This window comes from Grampus griseus (assembly GCF_964374135.1).
Source record: "Grampus griseus genome assembly, chromosome: 13".
NCBI classification, from domain to species: domain Eukaryota; kingdom Metazoa; phylum Chordata; class Mammalia; order Artiodactyla; family Delphinidae; genus Grampus; species Grampus griseus.
Window position 1 is genome coordinate 20,388,343 of NC_139007.1, and position 25,542 is coordinate 20,413,884.

Below are 25,542 nucleotides of genomic sequence, written 5' to 3' on the forward strand. Positions count from 1 at the left end.
AACATTTTACACATACATACTAATTTATTTATATTTTCAAATTGGATGCTGCTACAGCTGTGGAACTTTTAGCGTTTTATATGATATATCCAGCCCCTTGGTTTAACCTACACTAGCCTATAGCAAGTTTGATGAGAAGAGCTAGAGCTCAGACAGTAATCAGAACACCATAATAAGCTGTGCTCATTAGTTTGTTTATAGCAAAGCCTTTGAAGGTTTGATGTACTATTTGAACAGTAGATGATCTACTTAATCTTGTTTTAAATAATTAATTTTTATTGACTAATTTTAGAACTACTAAAGCCCAGATAAACCAAGAAATGCTCTTTGATTTAGGGACTGAGGGTGTGTGGGACTAAATTAAAAATGCTGGTTTCACCTTAAGGTTTTAGTATCCTAGAATAAGATAACTCTAATAACTAAATCAGCATAATTCAAGTAGATGTCCATTGAATATCACAGGATCTTTAGGCTTACATATTACTTTTGCTTTTCTTTAGTTATCATCTCAGAATTGGAAAGGCACTGAATGCCCATTTATTTTTTACCCAATTTTAACTCCCTTCTAAAACATCACTGATAAATAAATGGGCCTTTGCTTGAAGACTTCTAGAGAATGGTAACTGTGTAATTCAGTCCATTCATAGCCTGCTATTAGATAATCTTCATTGTGTAAATTGTGAAAAACTACATTCTTAGAGTTGCCATCCTTTGGATCTAGTGCTACCCCTAAAGCCATACCTAACAAAGTACAAATCCCTCTTTCGTGCCATAGCAATTGAGATGCTTAAGGATCGTCATCATGTCCACACTTAGTCTTCTTTTATTCTAAAGACTAAAAGCCGTCCTGGTGTGGCATTATTTTAAATCTACAGTCATGATTCCTGACCTTTTAGTGCATTTTGTTTGTTGTTCTTATTCATGTGTAATTCTCAAAACTTACGTGTACCCCAAATGCTATCTGGCAGGCTCTGAAGTCATTGGTACTCTCATCCCCTTCATTTTAGTGTTACTTAAGATGACGTTACCTTTTTGGGTGGCCTTATTCTCACAACTCAGCGAGGTTACTAAAATCACAAAAATTAAGAAAAAAGAAAACTACTCTTAAATTATTTACATTTTTATATGTTGTGTTTTGGCACACAAAGTAGTCTTTTTTTTTCTTTTTAATTTCACTGTGTTAGATCCATTCTGCCTCTGCAACTTGTCAGTATCATTTAAAATCTTGATTTTGTTAATTCAAGATTTTTGTCCTTCCCTGTTTAAGCAGATCTTATTAGGATACACTCTGTTGGCATCCACGTTCTTTTTTTTTTTTAATTTATTTATTTTATTTATTTTTATTTTTGGCTGCGTTGTCTCTTCGTTGCGGTGCACGGGCTTCTCGTTGCAGTGGCTTCTCTCATTGTGGAGCGCGGGCTTCAGTAGTTGTGGCACGTGGGCTCTAGAGTGCAGGCTCAGTAGTTGTGATTCACGGGCTTAGTTGCTCCATGGCATGTGGGATCTTCCTGGGCCAGGGCTCAAACCTGTGTCCCCTGCATTGGTGGGTGGATTCTTAACGACTGTGCGCCACCAGGGAAGCCCGGCATCCAGGTTCTCGATAATAACCATTAAAAAGGTCATATCCAAAAACCTACCCTATGGGATACTTACAGAAATCTTCTTGCTTGCCCTTCAGTCTTTTAGCCAATGCCGTTTGATTATGGTTGTTTCATCAAATTCACCTATTTCCTTATGTCTGGTCCATGGCTCTCCTTTTTGTCTATCAGGATTTGATGAAAGACCACAAGAGGTACTTGGCTAGAGTTGTATTAAGTAAGATTGTTTAATATTGAGGTTAGTCTGATCTAATTAATTTTTAAATGAACTTTTTATTTCAGAATAGTTTTAGATTTACAGAAAAATTGTGAAGAGTTTCCAAATAATCCACAACCATTTTTCCCAACTGTTAATATCTTACATTAGCATGATACATTTGTTACAATTAATAAATCAATATCGATACTTTGTTACTGAGTAAAGTCCATACCTTATTCACATTTCCTTAGTTTTTACCTAATGTCCTTCTGTTCCAGGATCCCACCCAAGATACCATATTACATTTAGTTGTCATATCTCCTTAGGCCCCTCTTGGCTGTGACAGTTTTTCAGACTTCCCTTGTTTTTGATGACCTTAGCAGTTTTGAGGAGTACTGGTCAGGTATTTTGTATCCCCTCAGTTGGGATTTGTCCGATGTTGCTCTCATGATTAGACCTGGGCTTATGGGTCTGGGGGAGAAAGATCACAGAGGTACAGTGCCATTGTCATCACATCATACCAAAGGTACATATAATCAACATGATTTCTCACTGTTGGTGTTAACCTTGGTCACCTGGCTGAGGCAGTGTGTTTGTCAGGTTTCTCCACTGTGGAATTACTCCCCCCCCCCCCTTTCCATGCTGTACTCTTGGGAAAGAAGTTACCTTGTACAGCCCACACTTAAGAGGTGGAGAGTTAAGCTCCACCTCCTCGAGGAGGCAGTATCTGCACAGATTATTTGGAGTTCTCCACAGGAGATTTGTCTTTTCTTCCTTATCTGTCTATCTGTTTAGTCAATATGGACTCATGAATTTTTTTTTTATACTTTGGTGATAATCCAGTACTACTTTATTTTGTTGCTCAAATAGTTCAGCTTTGGCTCCCAAGAACTCTTTGAGTTAACTTCTGTGTCCCTTTGACATACCCCATCATTGTGAGTTATGTTTTTTATTTGAATACTTCCTTGTTTTCTGGCACTACAAGATGCTCCAGGCTTATCGTGCATATTTCCTGCCCTAATCCTAGAATCAGCTATTTCTCCAAGGAACCCTAGTTCCTTTTATTGGAGAATAGTATTGATATTAGAAACCAAGACCTGGTAATTGGGTCTGCTCATTGCTACTGAGGTGTCATTGCCTCTAGGACCTCTCAACAGACAAAGTAAGAAAATATATGTAAGTATAACTAATCTGTGTGTGTACACATATCTATAAATGTTTCTGTATGTAACCAGCTGTATCTATATTAAACTAAATGTGAGAGTTTATACTGATGTCTCCAACTCTAATCTATATCACATGGATTATTCTAGCCTTCTCGCTTACCTGTAACCTCTCACTTCAATAGAATGTCATATAATTGGAATCATACAGTATGTAGCCTTTTCAGAATTACTTCTCTTACCATTGGCCATCCATATACTTAATCAATTCTAGTATACATGTATAGTGGTTTCAAAATTGATAACCTCTACCCCTGTGGGTACAGTTCCTCTTTCCATTCTTGCTGACTCCACTCATCCAAAGTTAGGTGAGCACCCCATTTTCCCACCTCTTTCAGTGAAGTTCTTTCATTACATTTGTAAGACAGATTCTTTTGCCATATTCTATGTTCTATCCTGGACTTCCCAACCGTCTAGATATTTTTTTTAATTTGCATACCTTGAGTCCTTCTTCATGCTGTAAAGTTCTGTGGGTTTTGACCAATGCATAGTATCATGTATTCACCATTACAGTATCATACAGAATAGTTTCACTGCCCTAAAAAAAATTAACTGTGCTTCACTGATTCAACCCTCTCCAGAACACCTGACAACTACTGATCCACTTACTATCTCTGTAGTATTGCCTTTTCGAGATTGTCGTATAATTATAGACTTTTCAGTCTAGCTTCTTTCACTTAGCAGTATACATGTAACATTCATCTATGTCTTTGTGTGGCTTAATAGGTCATTCCTTTTTATTGCTGAATAGTATTCCATTGTGTGAATGTACTGTAGTTTGTTTATCCATTCACCTATTGAAGGACATTTTGTTTGCTGCCAGTTTGGGGCATTTATGAATAAAACTGCTATAAACATTGGATGCAAGTTCTTGTGTGAACATAAATTTTCACATCAGTTGGGTAAATACCTAGGAGTAAGATTGCTAGGTCATATGGTAAGACTATGTTTTGCTTTGTAAGAAACTGCCAAACTGTACTATTCTGCATGTTGCTCTACATTCTCACTGGCAATTGGTGTTGTCTATTTTGGGAATTTTAGCCATTTTAATGGGTGTGTAGTGATATCCCATTGTTGTTTTAATTTGTGTTTCTGTACTGACAAGTGATACTGCACATCTTTTCACATGAATATTCGCCATCTGTATATCTTCTTGGGAGAGGCATCCATTTATATCTTCTGCCTACTTTTTAATTGTGTTGTATTTTCTTTTTAATTTTTATTGGAGTATAGTTGATTTACAATGTTGTGTTAGTTTCTGCTGTACAGCAAAGTGAATCAGTTATACATATACATATATCTACTCTTTTTTAGATTCTTTTCCCATATAGGTCATTACAGAGTATTGAATACAGTTCCCTGTGCTATACAGTAGGTTCTTATTAGTTATCTGTTTTATATATAGTAGTGTGTACATGTCAATCCCAATCTCCCAATTTATCCCTGCTCTCCCTTTCCCCCTTGGTAACCATAAGTTTGTTTTCTACATGTATCACTCTGTTTCTGTTTTGTAAATAGGTTCATTTGTACCATTTTTTTAGATTCCACATATAAGTGTATCCATTCGATATTTGTCTTTCTCTGACTTACTTCACTCAGTATGATAATCTCTAGGTCCATCCATTGTTTTCTTTTTGTTGAGTCACAGTTCTTTGTTATATTTTGATACAAGTCCTTTAGCAGATAGGAGTTTTGCAGATATAGTCGGTTTACTCTGTGTCTTGTCCTTTTTCTCTACAGTGCCTTTCAGAGAGCAGAAGTTTTAAATTTTAATGAAGTCCAACTTATCATTTTTTTCTTTCATGGATTGTGCTTTTGGTGTTTTATCTAAAAATAATTACCAAACCCAAGGTCATATAGATTTTTCTCCTGTTTTCTCCTAGAAGTTTTATAGTTTTGCATTTTATATTTGGGTCTGTGATACATTTTGAATTAACTTTTATGAAAGTGTAACCTAATTTATGTTTGATGAATCTGTCTTTGCTCGTAACAGTCATGCTTTTTTTCCTGACCACTCACAAGCCATGTTTTTTTTTTTTTTTTTTTTTTGCGGTACGCGGGCCTCTCACTGTTGTGGCCTCTCCCGTTGCGGAGCACAGGCTCCGGATGCGCAGGCTCAGCGGCCATGGCTCACGGGCCTAGCCGCTCTGCGGCATGTGGGATCTTCCCGGACCGGGGCATGAACCCGTGTCCCCTGCATCGGCAGGCAGACTCTCAACCACTGCGCCACCAGGGAGGCCCACAAGCCGTGTTTTTAATATATTAATTTTGAGACTCTTAGGAATATATCTATTCCTCTAGTCTACAGTTTGCAAAATGTACCTTAAGCCCCATTTTGAAAATTACATCTTCCCATCTATTTCCATTTTCTCCATTGTTTGTTCTGCCTTTTCAATTTAAAGCTTATTATCAGAAGCACCATAAGAATAAAGGAATCCTCTTTTTCTCTGTCATCATAAATAATACATAATCAAACCCAAGGAGCAGGTCCTTCTGAAGAAGTTACCCATCTCCACCACTTTGATTACATTCAGCTTTTTTGGTGAGCTAGGGGTCATCTTGAGTTTTAGCTTTAATAACAGTCCTTGGTCCTGAGCCTGCTGCTTTTCCTTCTTCTGTATATGTCATTATTGTAAAATCTAAACTCTGAAAGAGCTCCCTATTAACAGTCACACTGAATTCCTTCAGCCCTTTCCCTTCCACTTCTATTTTGGAATAATTTGCAATGGCATAAATTGTATTTTTATTAGCTTGCCTGTTCTTTCTTGAATCCTAAGCCCTATGGTTCTCTCTCTTTTTTTTGAACCCCTTGGTTTTCAAAGGAAATTTCTAAAGCTTCAGCTTTTCCACAGTACTTATAAATCCTCCAGAGCTTTGTGAGAAAATAAGTCTTTTTTTCAGTAATAAACTTTGCCTTTTAAAATGAGCAGGGAAAAAGTGCTGCTAGGTTTACCCGATATTAACATATGTAAAATGTAATTATATTTTAAAGGGAGAGGAGATGGGAGGAGAGAACAAATGGTAACTAATAATTTCCAGGTAAATAGTGTGAGGCCAGATCTGATTACATGCAGCTGAATTTGTTTTCTAATAGTAAATCTCCAGTTCTTTTGCTCATTGATACTTTTCCTATATTTTTCATGTGTGTGTTTATATCTTTACCTGTCTATGTAGAGAATACCAAAAGGGGTGATTCTGAGACCTAGACTTATATCTGTTGACGGTTTTTTTGTGTGTGTTAGGACATTTCTTATAGAAAGTCACTAAAAAGAACACCTTATAGACTATATACATTTAGTACTCTTAGAAATACAGTTTTCTTAACTTGTTTCTATTTGGTTGTCTTTTTTGGGTTTTTTTTGCTTTGTCTCTCCCTTTTGCTCTTAACTGACCTTGTTATAAAAAATAAATCAGTGGAGCATTTTAGATTTTATTTTTAAAAATCACTGCTAAATTAGATTGCCTTGTGTTCAGGTTTTACTTGTGTATAACCCTTAGATCATTGAGGATCAGTGACTCTGGATAGAATTAAGCTGATAAAACTTAACTGCAGTAAAATTGTGAAAGTGTTCAATCTCCCATTTCAGGCTGATGCTTTATTTTGCATTTTGTTAACCTTAATAATATTCTACTGTGACATAATGAGATATAATATGGTGACCACCAAGATTTTATTTTTACTAAAAATGATTTTAAAACATACACTCATTGGCTTTTCTAAACATCCTAGAAAAATTCATTATTTCTGTTGTGATGAGTATATTTCATAATGATGTTACGTGGATAAAGTTGTCAGAATTTAGTTAAATATAATAGTAATAATTAAATCTTATTTCACACAAATTTTAGGGTTACATATTTACTAGGTTCATCTATATCATGGAACATTTTTTTAATATTTAAAAATTCTGATTTATATCAGTCATGTCAAAGAATCAGTTATGATCATAACTTAATGACTTAATGACAAAGCAAGCAACATGATTTAAGAAATTCTGAAATCTTCAAGTGAAAATTCTGTTTATTGTATATGTAACTTGTTCTTCCAGGAAAAGGTGAGAGGTCAGGTGAAGATTAAGACTATCCCTAACTGGTAATTTGAACACTGAAATATAGTTACCTTAGAGCAGTGGTTCTTAATCCTGGCAGTGCTTAAATCGCCTGGAGAGTTTTTTAGACATACCAGTGCTGGAGGCCTACCACAGACCAATTAAATTAGAGTCTCTGGGTTTGAGCCCCAGGCATTAGTACTTTTTAGAAGTCAAGATAATTGTACAGCCAGGGTTAAGAATCACTGATGTAGAGCTTAAAGTGTTAAGTTTTTATTAAATTTCTGAATTTGAATTTTTTTGTCTAACAATGCTGAATTGATTTTTAATGCATTTTTTTCTTGTGGTAAAAAAACAACATAAAATGTACCATTTAATCATTTCGAAGTGTACAGTTCAGTAGTGTTAAGTATGTTCATAATGTTTTGAAACAGATCTCCAAAACTTTTTCATCTTGCAAAATTAAGCCCTGTTTTAAACAACAACTCCCCCCTTTCCCCATCCTTCACTTCCAGCCCCTGGTTAATCAACATTCTACTTTTTGTTTCTATGACTTTGACTACTTTAGATACGTCATATAAGTGGAATCATACTGTATTTACCTTTTTATGAGTGGCTTATTTCACTTAGCATAATGTCCTCAAGATTCAACTGTGTTGTAGCATGTGTCAGGATTTCCTTCTTTTTTAAAGGTGAATAATACTGCATCATATGTATATACCACATTTGTTTATCCATTTATCTATTGATGGACATTGGATTGCTTCTGCCTCTTGGCCCTTGTGAGTAGTGCTGCTATGAACATGGGAGTGCAGATATCTCTCTGAGACCCTCCTTTCAATTCTTTTGTGTACATAACCATAAGTGGGATAGCTGGACCACATGGTAGTTCTATTTCTAATTTTCTGAGGAACTTATAGACCGTTTCCCTTAGAGGTTGCATCATTTTATAGTCCTGTCAATAGTGCACAAAGGTTCTAATTCCTCCACATCCTCACCAACACTTATTTTCTGTTTTTTTGTTTTGTTTTGTTTTTGATAATAGACATTCTTTTGGCTGTGAAGTGATACCTCATTGTAGCTTTGGTTTGTATTTCTCTGGTGATTAGTGACGTTGAGCATTTTTTCATATGCTTGTTGGCCATTTGTATATCATCTTCAGAGAAATGTCTGTTCAGATCCTTTGCCCATTTTCAATTGGATTATTTGGTTTTTGTTGTTGAGTTGTAGGAGTTCTTTATATATTCTGGACATTAACCCCTTATCAGATATGATTTGCATATATTTTCTCCCATTCTGTAGATTGCCTTTTCACTCTGTTGCTTCTGTCCTTTGATATGTAAAAGTTAACTTTGATGTAGTCTCATTTGTTTTTTTTGTTGTTGTTGTTTATACCTTCTTATCACATCCAATAAGTCATTGTCAAATCCAGTATCTTGATGCTTTTCCCTATTGTTTTCTTCTAGGAATTTTATAGTTTTGGGTCTTACATTTAGGTCTTTAATTCATTTCAGGTTTTTTTTGTTTTTTGTTTTTTAATTTTATTACTTTTTTGGCCACACCTTGTGGCATGTGGGATCTTAGTTCCCCAACCAGGGATCGAACTTGCACCCCCTGCAGTGGAAGCACGGAGTCTTAACCACTGGACCACCAGGGAAGGCCAGGTTTGTTTTTTTATATGGTGTAAGATAAGGGTCCAGCTTCATTCTCCTGCATGTGGATATCCAGTTTTCCCAACACCATTTGTTGAAAAGACTATCATTTTCCTATTGAGTGGTCTTGGCACCTCGTTGAAGATTATTTGACCATACGGTGAGGGTTTATTTCTGAGTTTTTTCTATTCTGTTGCATCACCTATATGCCTATCTATGTGCCAGTTTTGATTAGCTTTGTAGTATATTTGAAGTGAGGAAGTGTGAGACCTCCAACTTTGTTCTTTTTCAAAATTGTTTTGGCTGTTTGGGGTCCCTTAAGATTCCATATGAATTTTAGGATAACTTTTTCTATCTCTACAAAATAGCCATTGCAGTTTTGTTGGGATTACACAGAATCTGTAGATTGCTTTGGGTAGTTGGACATCTTAACAGTATTAAGTCTTCCAGTCCATGAATATGGGGATCTTTCCATTTACTTGTGTCTTCTTTAATTTCTTTCAGCAGTGTTTTGTAGGTTTTAGTGTACGACTCTTTCACTCTCTTGGTTAGGTGTATTCCTAAGTACTTTATTCTTTTTGTTGCTATTATAAAGGGAATTGTTTTCTGAATTTCCTTTTCAGATTGTTCATTGTTAGTGAATAGAAATGCAACTTATTTTTGTGTTTTGATTTTTATATCCTACAACTTTGCTAAATTCGTTTATTAGTTCTAATAGTTTTTTGGTTTTTGGGTAGAATCTTTAGGGTTTTCTACCTATAAGATTTTGCCATCTGCAATCAGATGATTTTATTTCTTCCTTTCCAGTTTGGATGCCTTTTATTTCTTGCCTAATCGATCTTGCTGAATAAATTTTAAGAGAAAATATAAATTGTATTTTTAAAAAGGAATAGATGATGCAGATTCATGTAGGCCATGATGGTAATTTTGGAATTTACCCTTTGAAGTCAAAGGGACACCACTTGGGGGTTTTAACTAGAAGACAGTCCAGCGTGTGCTTTAGGAAAAAGAAAAGGCGCCCTGCATCCTAGTGGAGATGTGATGGAAAGAGTAAGAGTGGCTGCAGAAGACTAGTAGAGTGCAACAAAGTGGTCTGATAGATAAATGATTTGGGCTGGGAGGTGGGGGTGAGTAAGTGGTTGGTGTAGGGATTGAGAAAAATGAATAGAATTGAGTACTTAGGAGTTAGAAGTGACAGGATTATATGGTGGATTGTAGGTTAGGATGAGGAGGAGGCAGAAGAGAAGAACTTTAATGCCAACTCTTAGTTCTGGGCTGAGGTACCACATACTGTGGTGTAGAGATGTTTGTATGCAGAGTTTGAGATGCTTGTGAAACAGCTGCCTAGAGATACTGTAAGGGGAATTGTGAGCAAATCTAAGTGTGGAGATATACACCCAGTAAACAGGTTGACTCCACTTTGCGGGGGAATCCAGGACCTAGTCCTAAGTTTTGGTGCATGGTACATGATCAGTTAATATTTGGGTAAAGATTTATCGCAAATATTCAACTTATATATTGTAATATATTTAAAATTATCTTCCATGTTTTTCTTTTTTACTATTATGTAAGTAGCATTTTATGGGAAGAAGGCCATTATTACTTTTTTAATTGAACTGGCTGAATATCATTCATTTACATTGCCATTTTATGTCATCCAGCTCTCAATAGGCTTGAATGTAGTAAACCTGCATTTTTCCCCAAGTACATAAATACAGACAAAATAGATAAAAAGGCTACACAAGTAAAATTCAAGGTATTTTTTCATTTTCTGGGATGGGGATGGGTAAAGCAGGTTAGGGAGTGAAATTTGATGTGACTAGGTAGTCAAGGATAAAGATAGCAAAACTTTTTTCATAAGTCTGGTAGTCTTTGATGTGCTATTATAACTCTGTAAGGAAAACATGTCCTGGAGTAGAGAGAAATAGAGAAAGGTACAGAGGAATTGGGACAAGGAAAGCGTAAAAGAAAAATGGAGAAAAGTGAGGGGAGTGAGTTACCCTCCCCTGAGGGGGAAGTTCTGAATTGAGTATTGTTGAATGTAATCTAATTTTGATCTGTTTGAAACATGAGCTTCAGGATACATTATTATTTTCCTTTAAAAGCTAATGCTACTTCACAGCTCTTTACTGCTATGTAGTGATGTTCTGATAACTAGTAGACACACTAGTTAAATAAGAATTTTTATTTTTTTCTCATCACACCACTGTGTTAAGGTGGAAGTTGCAAGACCCCATTATTCTGGTCCTGGTTCTGTCATTAACTGGCTTTATGACCCTAGAAAGTCACTTGCCTTCTGTGAGCCTCAGTTTACTCATCTGCCAAATGATGGAGCTGGACAAAATGATCTATAAAGTTCCTTCTGCTCTAATATTCTGTATTTCTTCGAAATCAATTTTGCCCTAAGTGTGGCAAAGGTTTCCCATTGTTTAAAAACACACACACACACACACACACAAGTATGTTTTGGAATGTATAATAATAGCATATATTCTGCTATACTTGTTAGTACAGAAATTATTTTGTGTAATTGTCGTTCTGACTATACATGCTGCTCTTTGAGATTTTAGGGACTATTTAAAATTCCTTCTATTAAGATTGTCATTAGTTTTGTTAAAAAACTTGCCACCTTTAAATAATGTCTTTGCCATGATCTTCAGAGTTTGTTGATTATGAATTTTTGTGGGAGTATTTGAAATAATTCCCAGACTTTTTATTGCTAGTTTCCTGGAAACTCAAGCTATATTTTAAAGTCTGTGACTTATAGCTGGAATAACTTTATTTTAACTCTCTTTCCTTAAATTTGTCATTGAAAATCTTTACAGATTTTACTTTGGCCATTGAACTAAACTGTGAAAAGATATTTGCCATATAACTGTCTTAACCAGGATCGTGTCATATTAAAAAAAAGAAAAGTAATGCCCTGTATATGTCAGACATATCATCAGAGGCACCAGAGGGTTATGCAGATAGTGTTATTTATCTGTGTTCAGTCTTTATACTTTTTGGTTTAGTTTAATATGTAAAGAATAGAGAGTCGCAGATACAAAGGTCTAGACTTCAAGAAAAGGATGAAATTTGTGATCCTATGTTAAATTGCTTACATGCTCATGGTTTTAATACTGAGGAGCCATAATCATACTATTTTATAGAAGAGTATTTTCATAGTGGAGTACAGTTAGATCTAAAAAAATAAAGGTACTAGAGGGTAGGAAAGGATATTTAAAGAAGAGAAAAACATCTCTTATTTTCCATCTTCTAACCCCAAACTTACTCACTAGACATGTCTTCCAGTCTGTTCACAAGTGAGAAATTGTGTATTTTATAGTGTTTATAGGGCATTTAAAATTTTATTACTGAAAGCCTTCCAAAGGTTTCCAGCTAGCCATCACCAAGTAAATTTTTAAACACGATTTTCATCCTGGTAAAGAAAACTTAGGGAAAAGTTTAAATTTGCATTTGTTAAAATTTAAAATCTCCTTCACCAAAAAAAAAAAGTTAAATTTTTATTTGTAGTTGATCAAACAAGCACTAGGAAATTTAAAATTTCAACAGAACAGAAATTTATTATGCATTAGTGGGTCTTAAGCAAGTGTTGAGGTTTGTTGATTGATATTTTAAAAACCCACAGAACTTTCAGCAGACTACCCCCACCCCCTTATTTATTTTTCCATAGATATTTAAATTTGTTCTACGACACTCATTAAGGCAAGGTAGACTTCACCTTTGTAAAATGAAAAATACATTAACAGTATTGAACACAATATTAGCTGAATTTCATCTTCTTGAATATCCAAACATCCTTTTGTGGTTTCCCATGTAAGTGTGTAATGTCCTAACTGCAAATTTCTAGAAATGGTAACGCCTGGTAATCAAGAATAAAGGCTGTGGGGAAAAGAATTTAGTATTTTTTTAAAAACAATGAGTTTCAGAATTCAATGTAAAATTATTTTTATAATCAGGAATTTAACTCACCTCATTGTAAATGGTACTTTCAGGGGCAAAAATATTTAATGCAGCTCTAAAAAGTTAGCAGCATAACTCCTTCTGCTTATAAGATCGAGTATTTTGTGATAGCCTGAGAGTAATAGGAAACTGCAACAACAACAAAAAAGAGTTTTCGTTTCTGTGCTTTAAAAAAATATTCCTTGTAAGTATTTGTATTGCAAATGAACTATTACCAAATGTTAATAATCTATTATGTCTTGTTTTTTAAAGTGAATGAATTTTTAGCTTTTGAGGGTCCCATCTTGTTGGATATGAGAATTAAACATCTAATCAAAACAGATCAGTTAAGTCAAGCAACTGCTCTAGCAAAGCTGTGTTCTGACCATCCAGAGATTGGTACAAAAGGTAGTTTTAAGCAAACTTACCTTGTCTGTCTTTGTACATCATCACCAAATGAAAAGTTAATCGAAGAGGTGAGTATGTTTTCTTTTGTTAGTAATTATTTTTTAAAGTGAAGAAAATAATTTTTAATTCGATTAGAATGTCTTTGACTTCCATTTCTCTTAGTGAAGAGCCATTGTTGTCAGTCTTAGATCTGGGGTGTGCTCTTAGATAGTGATTCTAAGCAGCTTTCAGAGTTATACGTAAACATTTCACCTGGCTTCTATTTTAAATAATTTGGCTCTTTTAACTGCTTTGGCTAAATTATGGGAAAGATGGCGGTAGCTTAATTTAGTTAGGATGTTTATATTAGTTAGTGTTTGGGCCTTAATTTCAGTTTTACCTGACTTCAAGATACTTGCAGATTTTTTTCTAACTGGCTAATTTAAGTAACTTAAAAAATTTATATGACTTCCTGCTAGGAATACTTTCTCTCTCTCTCTTTCTCTCTTTCTCCCTATATATCTTTCTCTCTTTATCTGTCTATATATGTGAATACTTTATTTGCATATTTAATGTAAAACTTCTTCTTTGTAAGACAGGTGATTCTGTTTTGTGTTTTTTTACTTCTAGTTGGCATAAAGCATAGTATTCATGTATTTGTGTATTTTATACTACAGAATTCAAAAAGTAGAATCATGATCCAAATGGGAATTTTGCAATTGGAGGACTCATAATTCCAAAATGAAGTTGGAGACAGGGTAGGAGAATTGAAAGTTGTTGATCAAAAAGCAGGGAATATGTATATAAAGAGTATAGATAAAACTATAATACATTGGACAGTGTTGTGTGAACATTTAATGTATATGTGTCTTATATCTCTAATATACATATCTTTCGACTCCAGAGCGATAGAGAATGGAGAACAAAGGGATTGTGGGACAGATTTTAGGATATACAAAGAGAGAAGCTGAGATAAACAACAGAGAAGACAGTTAACAGAGCATGCATGATCCCCTGAGTAGTCAGAGAGAGATTGTAATCAGAGTCCAGAAGAAGGATAACCTCGGACAGAAAGCTAAATGCCCACATGAGGTTAGAGGCTGTAATTATAATGGTGATTGACTTTTCTTGAGAATAGAAAATAAAGAGGAAGATGATAGCCTTGGACTGAGATTAGAAATAAGCCTGTTGTGTATGTTGAGGATAATGAGGATACTGGGAGAGTGATGCCAGGTAATTTCTAGGCCGGGTGGAGTAGAGCCAAGGGCTCTAGCTTAGTTAGGGGAGATATCATTAGTTTAGACCTTAGCTGTTATTTTCTTCAATAATTTCTCTTTTGTCTCAGGTAATGGCTTTTTAATCGCTGTATAACAGGAGCTAAATAGAAGATAGAAAATTTCTTATTAGTTCAGGATAACTTTGTAGACAAGTTCATTGGCAGCTGTATCAAGTTTCTTGGGATAACAGCCTTTGAAATGTGTGTAACATTGTTTTTTAGTCTTTAAATAAATTAGTTATTGTGATGCTGCATTTTAGATATTTTTCAGCTCCACTAAAGTTTTCATTATCAGTTCAGTCCCAGCCCTTAAGTCAATCTGTCCATCCGTCCATCCTTCCTTCAGCAGATTTTATTAAGTAAGAGATGTGTGCTGTCTAAACACTGAGGGAATTTAAAAGTAAGGCATAGGTCCTACCCTAAAGAAGCATAACTTCTAGTAGGAATCTATCTAAAGACAGGGTGGTTAGGTTAACTTTGAAAGTCCTGTTTGAAGTTGAAGACTATGAATTTGTAATCTCCAGGAAAAATCTCTATTTCTAGCTGTCTTGAATAATCAAAAAATCTTGCAATACTGAACTTAAATTCCCTTTTGGTCTAATTATCCAGAGTTAAGTACCAGCAGCCCAGCCTACTCTGGGAGAGCCTCAGAAAAATTCTCTCTGAAGACCCTGGGTATCTCTGATGTCATACGAAATTATTTTTTCCTTCTCTTGTTAAGCAGGTGGAATTAAGATATTTCATGTTCTTTAAGCAGAGTTCGCTCAAGTCTCTTTCCCACCCCAGGAATAAAACTAGATCACATAGTGTAGAACGGGATGGGATATGTGTAAGTGTACACATTCCTTGTTAAAAATCCCTTTTTGCTTAGAGATTGTTTGATTACTCTTTTATGTTTCTATTACAAACATATAGAAACTGGTTCTTCATTGTTCCAAGTGGAGTAAGTTATTATTTCTGCCCCAAGGAAAGGTAATCACTTTGGAACAATTGCCCAGACATTGCCCCCTTCAGAAGAGGTATGCTACATGACCCGCTTCAAACATTCACTTTACCTGTCTGGTTCTTGTAAACATTTGAGGTCTTTACCCATTCCTTAGAGTAGGCAGGAATAGATATTGGAAAGAGTCAGCCATGGTCTGATCTATAGTCCTTTTGAGGAAATCCTTGTCCAAGTGAGCCAGTAGACAAGGGATTGACTATTTCTCAGGACGCTTTCAGTGTGATAGAGGTAGCAGAGGAATGGGACTGAGATGAATGTTTATCTGGCTTCTCTAGAAGGGATTTTGGCCTGAATTCTTGGTGTAGGTGTAAAAATGAAGTTAGCGTTGTTTATTTTATATCCAGTATTTATTGGTTTTGTCGTCAAAATAAACATAGTGTTAAAAAAGTAAAATCTACCTTGTGTCTCTCTAACCATTATTTCCACATTTAATACTCCTCTGACTAATCATTAAGTGTGAAATTTGATATTTCTGATACTTTTACATACACACACACACACACACTTTAAACATACTTAAACATACCCTGGCTGCTGGTCACTTTTCCTCCTCTTAGTTTGGACATCTTTCCATATCATTTCTTTTTTTTTTTTTTTTTTTTTGCGGTACGCGGGCTTCTCACTGTTGTGGCATCTCTCGTTGCGGAGCACAGGCTCCAGATGCGCAGACTCAGCGGCCATGGCTCACGGGCCCAGCCGCTCCGCGGCATGTGGGATCCTCCCGGACCGGGGCACGAACCCGTGTCCCCTGCATCGGGAGGTGGACTCTCAACCACTGTGCCACCAGGGAAGCCCCTCCATATTATTTCTTATAGATCAACCTCATTCTTTCTCATGGCTGCATAATTCCATAGTATAGATTTATAATATCTTAGCCAAACTAGGGGACATTTAAATTGTTGCCTTGTCCATACATCCTTTCATTCTTCTTGGGGGTATACTGGTAGGGTAAATTTCTGTAAGTGGAATTGCTGGATCAAAGAACCTACACATCTTAAATTAATAAATAGGGCCATACTACCATCCAAAAAAAGATTATGCCAGTGTATACTCCCATAAACAGTATATGAAGTTTTTTCCTTTCCTAACACTATAGATTATTCGTCTTTTAAATCTAGCCTAAGATTTTTTTTTTTTTGCCGTACGCGGGCCTCTCACTGTTGTGGCCTCTCCCGTTGCACAGCACAGGCTCCGGACACACAGGCTCAGCGGCCATGGCTCACGGGCCCAGCCGCTCCGCGGCATGTGCAATCTTCCCAGACCAGGGCACGAACCCGTGTCCCCTGCATCAGCAGGCGGACTCTCAACCACGGCGCCACCAGAGAAGCCCCTAACCTAAGATTTTGCTACCCTGAGAGTATAAAACAAAAACAAACAGTAGCTAATTATTTTAATGTGACAGGTTTACCATTTAAGTCCCTTTCTAGATGGAAAGCAATTTCATTTTGATAAGCAAAAGACTATTCCTAAAATATGTTAAAGCTAATACATTTTAAAAGTATACTTGGTAAATGTATGTAAAATATTGATGAAGTGTTGTATATTTTTTGAATATCTTATAGAAAGAGCTATATTAAAACATGGAAGTCATTCACATTTTTGAAATGATTTTTATGCTTTACAAAGGGATTTAGCATAGTATATCTTTAACAAACAGATCATTTTAATTGGCTTTAAAATTTTTATTCATATTTCTAAATTTTCTGGTATTAGATTTTTACTCATTTTTCAGAGCAATACAAAATAGCTATCTGTAATGTATAAATAGTTCTTATATTGGTAATCCTTACTTTATGCTGCCTTGGATTATAAAAAATAATTCTTGCTCATTGATGGCTAAATTTGACCTGTATTTCACTTGCACAATTTTAATTAAGCCATTTATTAGTTTAGGTTTCATTTTCTCTTTAGTGTCCTATTTTTTTCAAGTGGGCCACCTAGTGGCAAATCGGGAATGAAGGCTATCAAATAGCACATAGTAAAATTGTTTCCTTAGTATACCTATAAAAAGTGAGGTTTTCTGTATTATTGAATATAGCAGATGTTTCAGTTGGTATGTTGTATATATGTGGATAAATTTATAGAGGCTACCTTACATAGATACAAATATATATAAATATATATATATATATTTTTTTTATTATTATTATTTTTTTGCGTTATGCGGGCCTCTCACTGTTGTGGCCTCTCCCGTTGCGGAGCACAGGCTCCAGACGCGCAGGCTCAGCGGCCATGGCTCACGGGCCCAGCCGCTCTGCAGCATGTGGGATCCTCCCGTACCGGGGCACGAACCCGTGTCCCCTGCATCGGCAGGCGGACTCTCAACCACTGTGCCACCAGAGAAGCCCTATATTTTTAATTATTAAGTATAAGCTAATATAAGTAATATCATTGGGAAAATTAATTTCTTTCCTTATATATAATGTACACATTTTGCATTATATGAAAATTCAATAAGAATGGCTTAGGTTTTAGAAGAACAACAAAAAAATATTTGATTCAAAATAAATCAGACTTTCAAGATGTAAGAATTTTTGTTAAACCTGAACATGTAGAATCAATATTTAGTAAGAAAGACCCTCAGTATGCTTGTGCATGTAGAATTCTAGAAAGAGCACAGACTTTGAAGCGAGACCTGGGGTGAAATCTTGACTCTGCTAATTAAGCAGGTAACTTTGAGCAAGTAACTTAACCTCTCTGAGCCTTATCTCTATAAAGAAATAGTATTTACCAGGCAAGCTATCATGTTGATTAACAATGCTATTTCTGAAGAAGCTGGCACAAATAAATGAATAATAATAGTAGCTGCTGTTCACTGTGTTTATTGACATCTTATGTATAAAATGTTAATGATACCTACCTAGTAGAAAAGTTATGATTAAATAATAACATACATATATAAAATGTCTAACAATGCATTTAACTTATTGTAGATATTTGAAAATATTAATTATATAAATATATATTGTTCAGCCCTTTTTGTGTTTGTTTACATAGGGTCACTTAGAGATAAAGATTTGTAAGAAAGAGGCAGACAGAGGAGTAGTGGAAAGAGTACTGTGCCAGGGAGTTCCAGGACTTAGGTTTCAGTCATAACTCTGACACTAACTTCATACTTCCTTTAAGAAATCATTGTTGTTAAACACATAGACTTGGAGTTGGGTCTTTTCTTATCTTAGTGTTTTCTAGCTCAGTGTAATGTATAAAATGGAACCTCTGAATCTATCCCCATGCAATCGTTATCCTCATTACCAAAGATCAACCTCAAGATTACCCTCATTCCCATTCAGACACTTGTTTAATCCTAAACATGTTACATTTTACACATACACACACACACTTTTCCCGTACTCAAAAAGTAATGAGACATAGAAGGTCAACAGGGAGGTGTATAGTTACCTCTGTGGTACATGGGTGCTAGTGGTCTGTATTAATCTTCAATTATTTTTGCCATTTGTCAGTTGTACCATGTTGGAATTAATCTTTCTAATTCTGTGGAACACCAGTGATTTGTGACTGTATGCTGTTTGTCAAATCCTTATCTTACAGCAAATACTTGTAGAGATCATAGGTAAATTCTGTTTTATGTAGTAAATCATTGTAATGAGGTTATAAATTTTAATTTTTAAAAAATAAGCATTAGATGTAAGTGCATAATTAAATGAAGCAAGTTGCCTTCATCTAGGTTATACTTATGCATGCATGACTGTTGACAAGCTTTGAGATGGAATGAATTTATGTGAAAAGAAAAATAATGGAGATTTATAGAAAACTGAGGTGAGCTTCATTTAAAAGTGGTATAGCTACATAAAATGTTTCATACTATACTTGTTTCCCTCCAATAAATAGACACTTTGTTTTTCTAGTCTATATCCAGTAGACATTTCTTTTTGCTGATTCTAATGCTTTTTAAATTACTGGATAAAGGGGAAGAAATACAAGTAGCAGCTTTTCTTTTTCAGTATTATAGACCTGATTTAATGGGTAGAGGTTGCTTATAATTAGCATTAGTTATTTACATGTAAATGAATGCTTATAAAGGTCTTGAAAATCATTGGTTCTCTGACTTGAAGAAAGATTATTTCTTTAAACAGCAGGCTAGTCATGACAAACTGTGAATTGATAGTGTATGAGTTAATGAGGTTTTACTGATGAAAATGATCTGTAAATATCTAATAAAAATTATAAAGTATATTACTGTATATTCTAACATAAAACCATTTTATGGCATATTTCTATATCCTTTCCCTGTAGATTTCAGAAGTTGATTGCAAAGATGCCCTAGAAATGATCTGTAACTTAGAATCTGAGGGTGATGAAAAAAATGCTCTTGTCTTATGTACTGCATTTTTATCACGTCAGCTTCAACAAGGAGATATGTACTGTGCTTGGTGAGTTGATTTTATTTTGAAAGGAGAAGTTTGTTCAATAAGATTACAGGATAGGTTGTGCAGATAGCTTAAGAACATATTTTTTAAAATCTTTTTAGTGTTACAAAGACAAAAAGCTTATTTTCAGATATTATATGCTGTGCAAACTGATTATCAAGTAGTTCATATTATAACTTTAAAAACTTTATATTAAGGACCACACAACTCCTTAGTATACCAGCAATGATCAATTATGATTAATTTTTAAATGTTGGAAGATGAAAGAAGGGCTTATGTCTAATGCCACAATAAAAATTTTTTCAGATATGTAATCAACCTCTGATTTAATGTGTATGTTTTTGCTCTGCATATTGCAGACTTTTTTACTACATAACTAGCTGCTAGTCATTTATGTATAGAAATATAGTTCATTTCTGTGAGGTATCATTCTACTTCACTAACTTCATGGTACATTTCCTAGTGGGCAAACCTGTTATATATAATCCTTTGGGAGGATACAGCTAACAGAGATGATGACTTCAGTTAACTCAAAAAACTTAAGATCAACTGTCTTAAGTTAGTGTTAGCTAAAACTGACAATTTATCTGGTCAGTCGACAGCATTATTAGTCTTCAGTGTTGTGTTGGTATTGTGGAAAAACAAAAGAAAATTTAGTTTACAACGTTCTGATATTTAAGGATATTTACCAAGTGACACACGTCATATAAGTGAATATAGAACAGGCAAGCTAAATAAATGGTTGTATAATGAAAAAGACTAAAGTTTATAATTGTAAAGGTTTTCTGAACAGTTGAGCTCAGTTATGAAGGAAAAATTGTATATGCAATACAGAGAAGATTGATATAAAAGGCTGGTAGAAGGATTCTGAAGGGAGAATAAATAACATGTATTTATTGAGGACAAGTAGGTTTTCTATATAACAAATATTAATGATGACTAAGAAATTAATGTGTTATATTGGTTTACAAAAGGCATCAAAGTCTGGGTTTTATATGAAAAGCAAAAGCAGTCTATTAAAAGCCCTTAGTAGAAGGGGGCAAAATAGAAGTTTATGTTCAAGAAACACTGTTTAAGACTAACAGTTGAGAATGGATTGGAGCCTGAACAATGAGGGCGAGTTGGGGGTAGGAAGTGGCCATACAGGGAATTGAGCTGAGATAGGAAAATCAACTAGAAAGCCAGTAAATAGTCCAGCTGGGAAGTTATGACGTGTTCCTGTGGATGTGGGGTGGGGTGAGAGAAATGTTGAAGATAACAGTCTTGAGGATAGTAAAAAGCAGAGGCTGATAGATAGGATCAGTGATAATGATGCATTAAATTAGAAGAAGGGTGAACTGGAAAGAATGTTAATCATCTTTTTCATGTATTGAGTTTCAGGTTTCAAAAGAGATCAAAGTGGAGAGGTCTTATAAAGAACTAGAAAGGTGAAAGTGGTCAAGACTGGAGAGACAGATTTTTGAAGTCCTCAATATGAAGGTTAAAATCCAGTAAATGAGCAAGTTATTCAGGTGGATGGTGAAAAGGGCACAGTTGCTAGGAGTGGAATCTGAGGAACTAATAGGAAAGGCCTGTATGGAGGAGAATACTTGAGAGGGGAAGTTGAAGCCAGGAAGAAGATTTTTGTGGAAGTTAACTATGGAGGACAGAAGAGAAATAGGACAATAGGTAAAAGGGAGGAAAATTCATCAGTTCAGTAGGATTACTTTCTAAGAAAATACAGTGTAATTGCATTTGAAATAAATTTCAAAGTTTATTTTTTGAAGTTTCTTTTATTTTTTCGCTGCTGTGGCACAGATTAGTTATTTTCTTCTGGGTTCTGTGTCATCCTTGATTCTTAACATTATCTAATAATTTAAATTTAAGTTAGAAGATAAAAATTAAATGCTTTTTAAAAATCATTATGCCATTGAAGCTTTTTATATATACACACACATTTTGCACTTTATTACTTTAAAGTTCAGATGTGGCCCAAAGTTACCATTTGTATAACTTGTTTAAATGTCAGATGCTTTCCTAGTAAAAGGTAGTGAGTGCTTCTCTGAGATTCAGAAATCTTAATCAGTAAAATAAGTCATATCTTGATTTTTATTTATAATAAGTCTTTAGAAATTGAGATTTTTTTCTTTTAAACCTCATTCCACATATAGAATTGGAATCTGTAACCAGTTTTAATTTCACATGTAATTACGAGCCTGACATGTTCATGATTTTACGTGATAGCTCCAGCTTACTTTTTTACTTTTTTTTTTTTTAAGGGAACTCACTCTCTTTTGGAGTAAATTACAGCAAAGAGTAGAACCATCTATACAAGTGTACCTAGAAAGATGTCGTCAACTTTCTTTGTTAACCAAGACGGTATATCACATTTTCTTCCTGATTAAAGTTATTAATTCAGAGGTAAGAACGATCAAGGTATCTTATCTTAATTTCAAATATATAAATTACCTTTAATAAAAGACTTTATTATTTTGGCACCTCTTCCAGTGATTTTTGTTTATTTCATTTAGTGCTTTGAACATTGATTTTCTTATTAGTCCTTGATGATACTTGATACAGAGAAACTTAAAAATGCAAATGAGAGCCAGGGGCTTGCTCTTAGCCTGGAGAAAAGCAATATACATAATACTTGCATTTTATCATTCCACAATTTTTACTGCTAGGTGTTATACTATTTTGATAATTGGCTCTATAGAAATTTAGAAAGTGTAAAGAGAAATACAGAGATAGCTTCCTTTGCTAGCAGTCTGGCAGATTACGGTATCTAAAAATCCTTCTTCTACAAAAGACCCAAAAATACTTGATAAAATAAAACAAACATTGTTCTTAATGTATAGCAGCTGAGATTGCAAGAATATTGGGGAAATCCCTAGGCTCAAAAAGAAGAGAAACCTAAAAACTGGAGTAGAAATTTGAGCTGATGCTAGGGTTCTCCTACCCTGGTGAGGATTGGGGTATGTTACTAAGGGGTTTGAGTTTTTATATCCACACAGGGATAAGACAAGAGATGGGAGCTTGGGCCCTTTCAAGTTGGGGATTTAGAACTGAATTCTGTGTTCCCCTCCTTCCCTCCACCAACTTTTGAAATACTATGATTTCATTGAAAAGTGGACTAGAAAAATATTATACTGTGTAACACAGGTGATGATAGGGAACCATGTGCATGTCCGACTGGACTGTGGGTCAGAGGAGGGAAATGTTTTCCCTAATAAATTGTAACCATAGGTCTGCCCTCACACGATTTGGGGTCCACATTTACCCTGCCGTATAACCAGGAATCCCCACACCAGGTGAGTGTCAGGGAGGAAGACCTTTTCCTCTCTCTTTTCTTCTTAGTTATGTTGGCTGGTCTAAGAATTAAACTGACAGAGGACAGATTAACAAGAGAAGATCAGGCAGAAGTTTAATAACATGTATACATGGGAGAGACCCAGGAAAACTGAGTAACTCGTCAAAATGGCCGAAACTCTCACCTTAAATACCATCTTCAGCTAAAGACAAGAGGATGTTGGGTGTAGTGGTTTAGGGCTTCAGAGGGGAGGAAGGCAATTCACATGAAGATGGAAAAGCAGTGTTTGGTAAACCAATGGTGTGCCGGGCCATGCAGAGACTATCAGACACGGTGGACTCCGATCTCCAGGCCCTGCAGAGTTTCTCCCCACCACCCCTAGCCCATATTCTTTGCAGAGATCTCTGGTGACAGCTCTATTCCAGAACAGGCCCTCTGTCTAAATTCTTTTAGGCAGTAACAAGTAGGGGTGGCGGGTAACAGGAAGAACTTCCTTAGTCTTCTGTTTCTTAAAAGTAATCAGCCTAACATAATCCTCAGGTCAAAGAGACACATTTGGTGGTGACAGATTTTGCTCCCTTACATAAGTAGTATTTAAGAAGGTAAGGATGGAGTCCTGGGCTGGTAATGCCTGGGATCCCTGGCAGAAGCAAATGAAGAACTGCTTTGGAGGGACATACCTTCAGTACAGGATTCTTAGATAAAACCCTTCTTAAGATGGGTTCACCATCAAGATTTACAAAACAGAGAACAGTCTGCCATGAGGGAATTTTAGCAGAGAGAACTAACAATAGCGTTAAACATACAAGGATAAAAACGATAAATTACATATATTTAAAGACATAAATAAGTTAACCATCAAGCTCTATTAAACATATGAAACAGTCTGACATGAATGAATTTCAGTAGACAGAAAGAATGATAGAATTATTTGCCTAATACTTTAAATAATACAGTTATCGGATAAATTATAAAATACATATATTTAAAGATATAAAATAAGGGATTGAAGTATGAGAGGTCCTATAAAAATGACCAAGCAGATTTTAAAAAGAGTCAAAAGAACTTTTAGAAATACAAAAACATAGTCGTAGAAATGAAAACACTTAATAGTTGGATTAAACAGTAGATTAGACACAATTCAAAAGGGAAGTGATGAGCAGAGATTGCGTAAGTGTTTCCATTTATCTATTAGCAAAAATCAGAATCCAACTTTTACAAAATTAATTTTTCTTATAGTAACCCTTGTAGGATGCATTTGGTTTCCCCTTTAAATGTACACGGAAGTCGCTTTCCAAAGTTGCTAGCACTGCATGGAATGGTTTGCCAGACAGGTCTTAGGAATCCTTGAAAACCGGGATGTAATATGATAAGAAGTATTTTTAATTAATGTATAATTTTGGTTTTGAAAGTAGAAACCAAAAGACATTCTTATTCTTTTTAAAAAAATATCTTTTAAGATCTATAGCTGGTCAGTAAATCTTATATGTATCTTCACTATTCTTCTCCTGAAATAATTTCTCTTCATTTTCAGGAGTAAAGAACAGGACTGAGTCCTTCTGCTTTCCAGTTTTTATCAACCTTACCTCATCCTACTTTTTCATTTTATATGTCGTAGCGCTGCAGTTAAAAAATAAACTTAACAATAAGTTTCTATGTAATTTTAAAATATAGGTTGTGCCACTACTTTATATCTAACTTAAAGAGCAGCATGGCAAAGTAGATGGAACTTGAAACTAGAAGCCAGACAAACTGGGTATAAATCTTGACTTGTTGACCACCTGGTAACCTTAACCACTTTGGATTTCATTTCTCAATCCGTGGAATTGAGGAGATTAGGTAACAGGGACTCTCCTCCCTCAACCTTACATCCTGCTCACAAGGACACCTTGTTGGAGAGGGAGGAAAAATCTTGGACAAGAGCTACACTGTCCATTATGGTAGCCATCAGACACTTATGGCTAGTTAATCTAAGTAAAATATAAAATTCCGTTCTTCAGTTACAGTAGCCACATTGTAGGTGCTCAGTAGCTCCATGTGACTAGTGGCTACCATACTGAACAGCACAGATAAAGAACATGTCCATCACTGCAGACAGTTCTGTTGAGTAGTGCTTTTCTAGAGAGACTTTGGGCTCAGAAGTAAAGCACATAAAAAAGCACTTAAAGTGTGAATAGCTTGGGAAAGTTGTCCAGGGGAGCAGGATAATGTGCAGTGTGGTAATTGCTCTGCCCCAAAATCTTGCTTCCCATTGCATAAAATGTCTCCCTTTGTTTTTATTTTCTGAAATCTGACCAAACAGAGGTTTTATCTTAAAAGTAGAATCATAGATGATTATTGTTTTAGGACTATGAAAGAGACCTTAAAGTTATGTTGTAGTGACTGCGTTCTAGTGTAACTCCTCATTTTTTTACATGATGAAATTTAGCCTCAAGGTTGATGATTTGGGTTAACTGGTGCCCCCCCTTTTCTCCCCAAAACTCCAGGAGTTGTTGAAAATTATTGCCCAGCTGCTCACATATTACCTAAAATA

The 25,542-nt window shown here is 35.2% G+C and overlaps 1 protein-coding gene across 2 annotated transcripts in view; it reads left to right on the forward strand.

The window, feature by feature from the left end:
• The window catches only part of ZNF292 (zinc finger protein 292), an 87,685-nt gene that overhangs the window by 49,178 nt on the left and 12,965 nt on the right, over window positions 1-25,542 (forward strand). For both annotated transcript variants that reach the window (XM_082668617.1, XM_082668616.1), the window contains 3 exons: window positions 12,940-13,142; window positions 19,587-19,723; window positions 21,979-22,120. In XM_082668617.1, coding sequence (XP_082524743.1) covers window positions 12,940-13,142; window positions 19,587-19,723; window positions 21,979-22,120 — 482 coding nt within the window. The remainder of the gene's footprint in view (window positions 1-12,939; window positions 13,143-19,586; window positions 19,724-21,978; window positions 22,121-25,542) is intronic.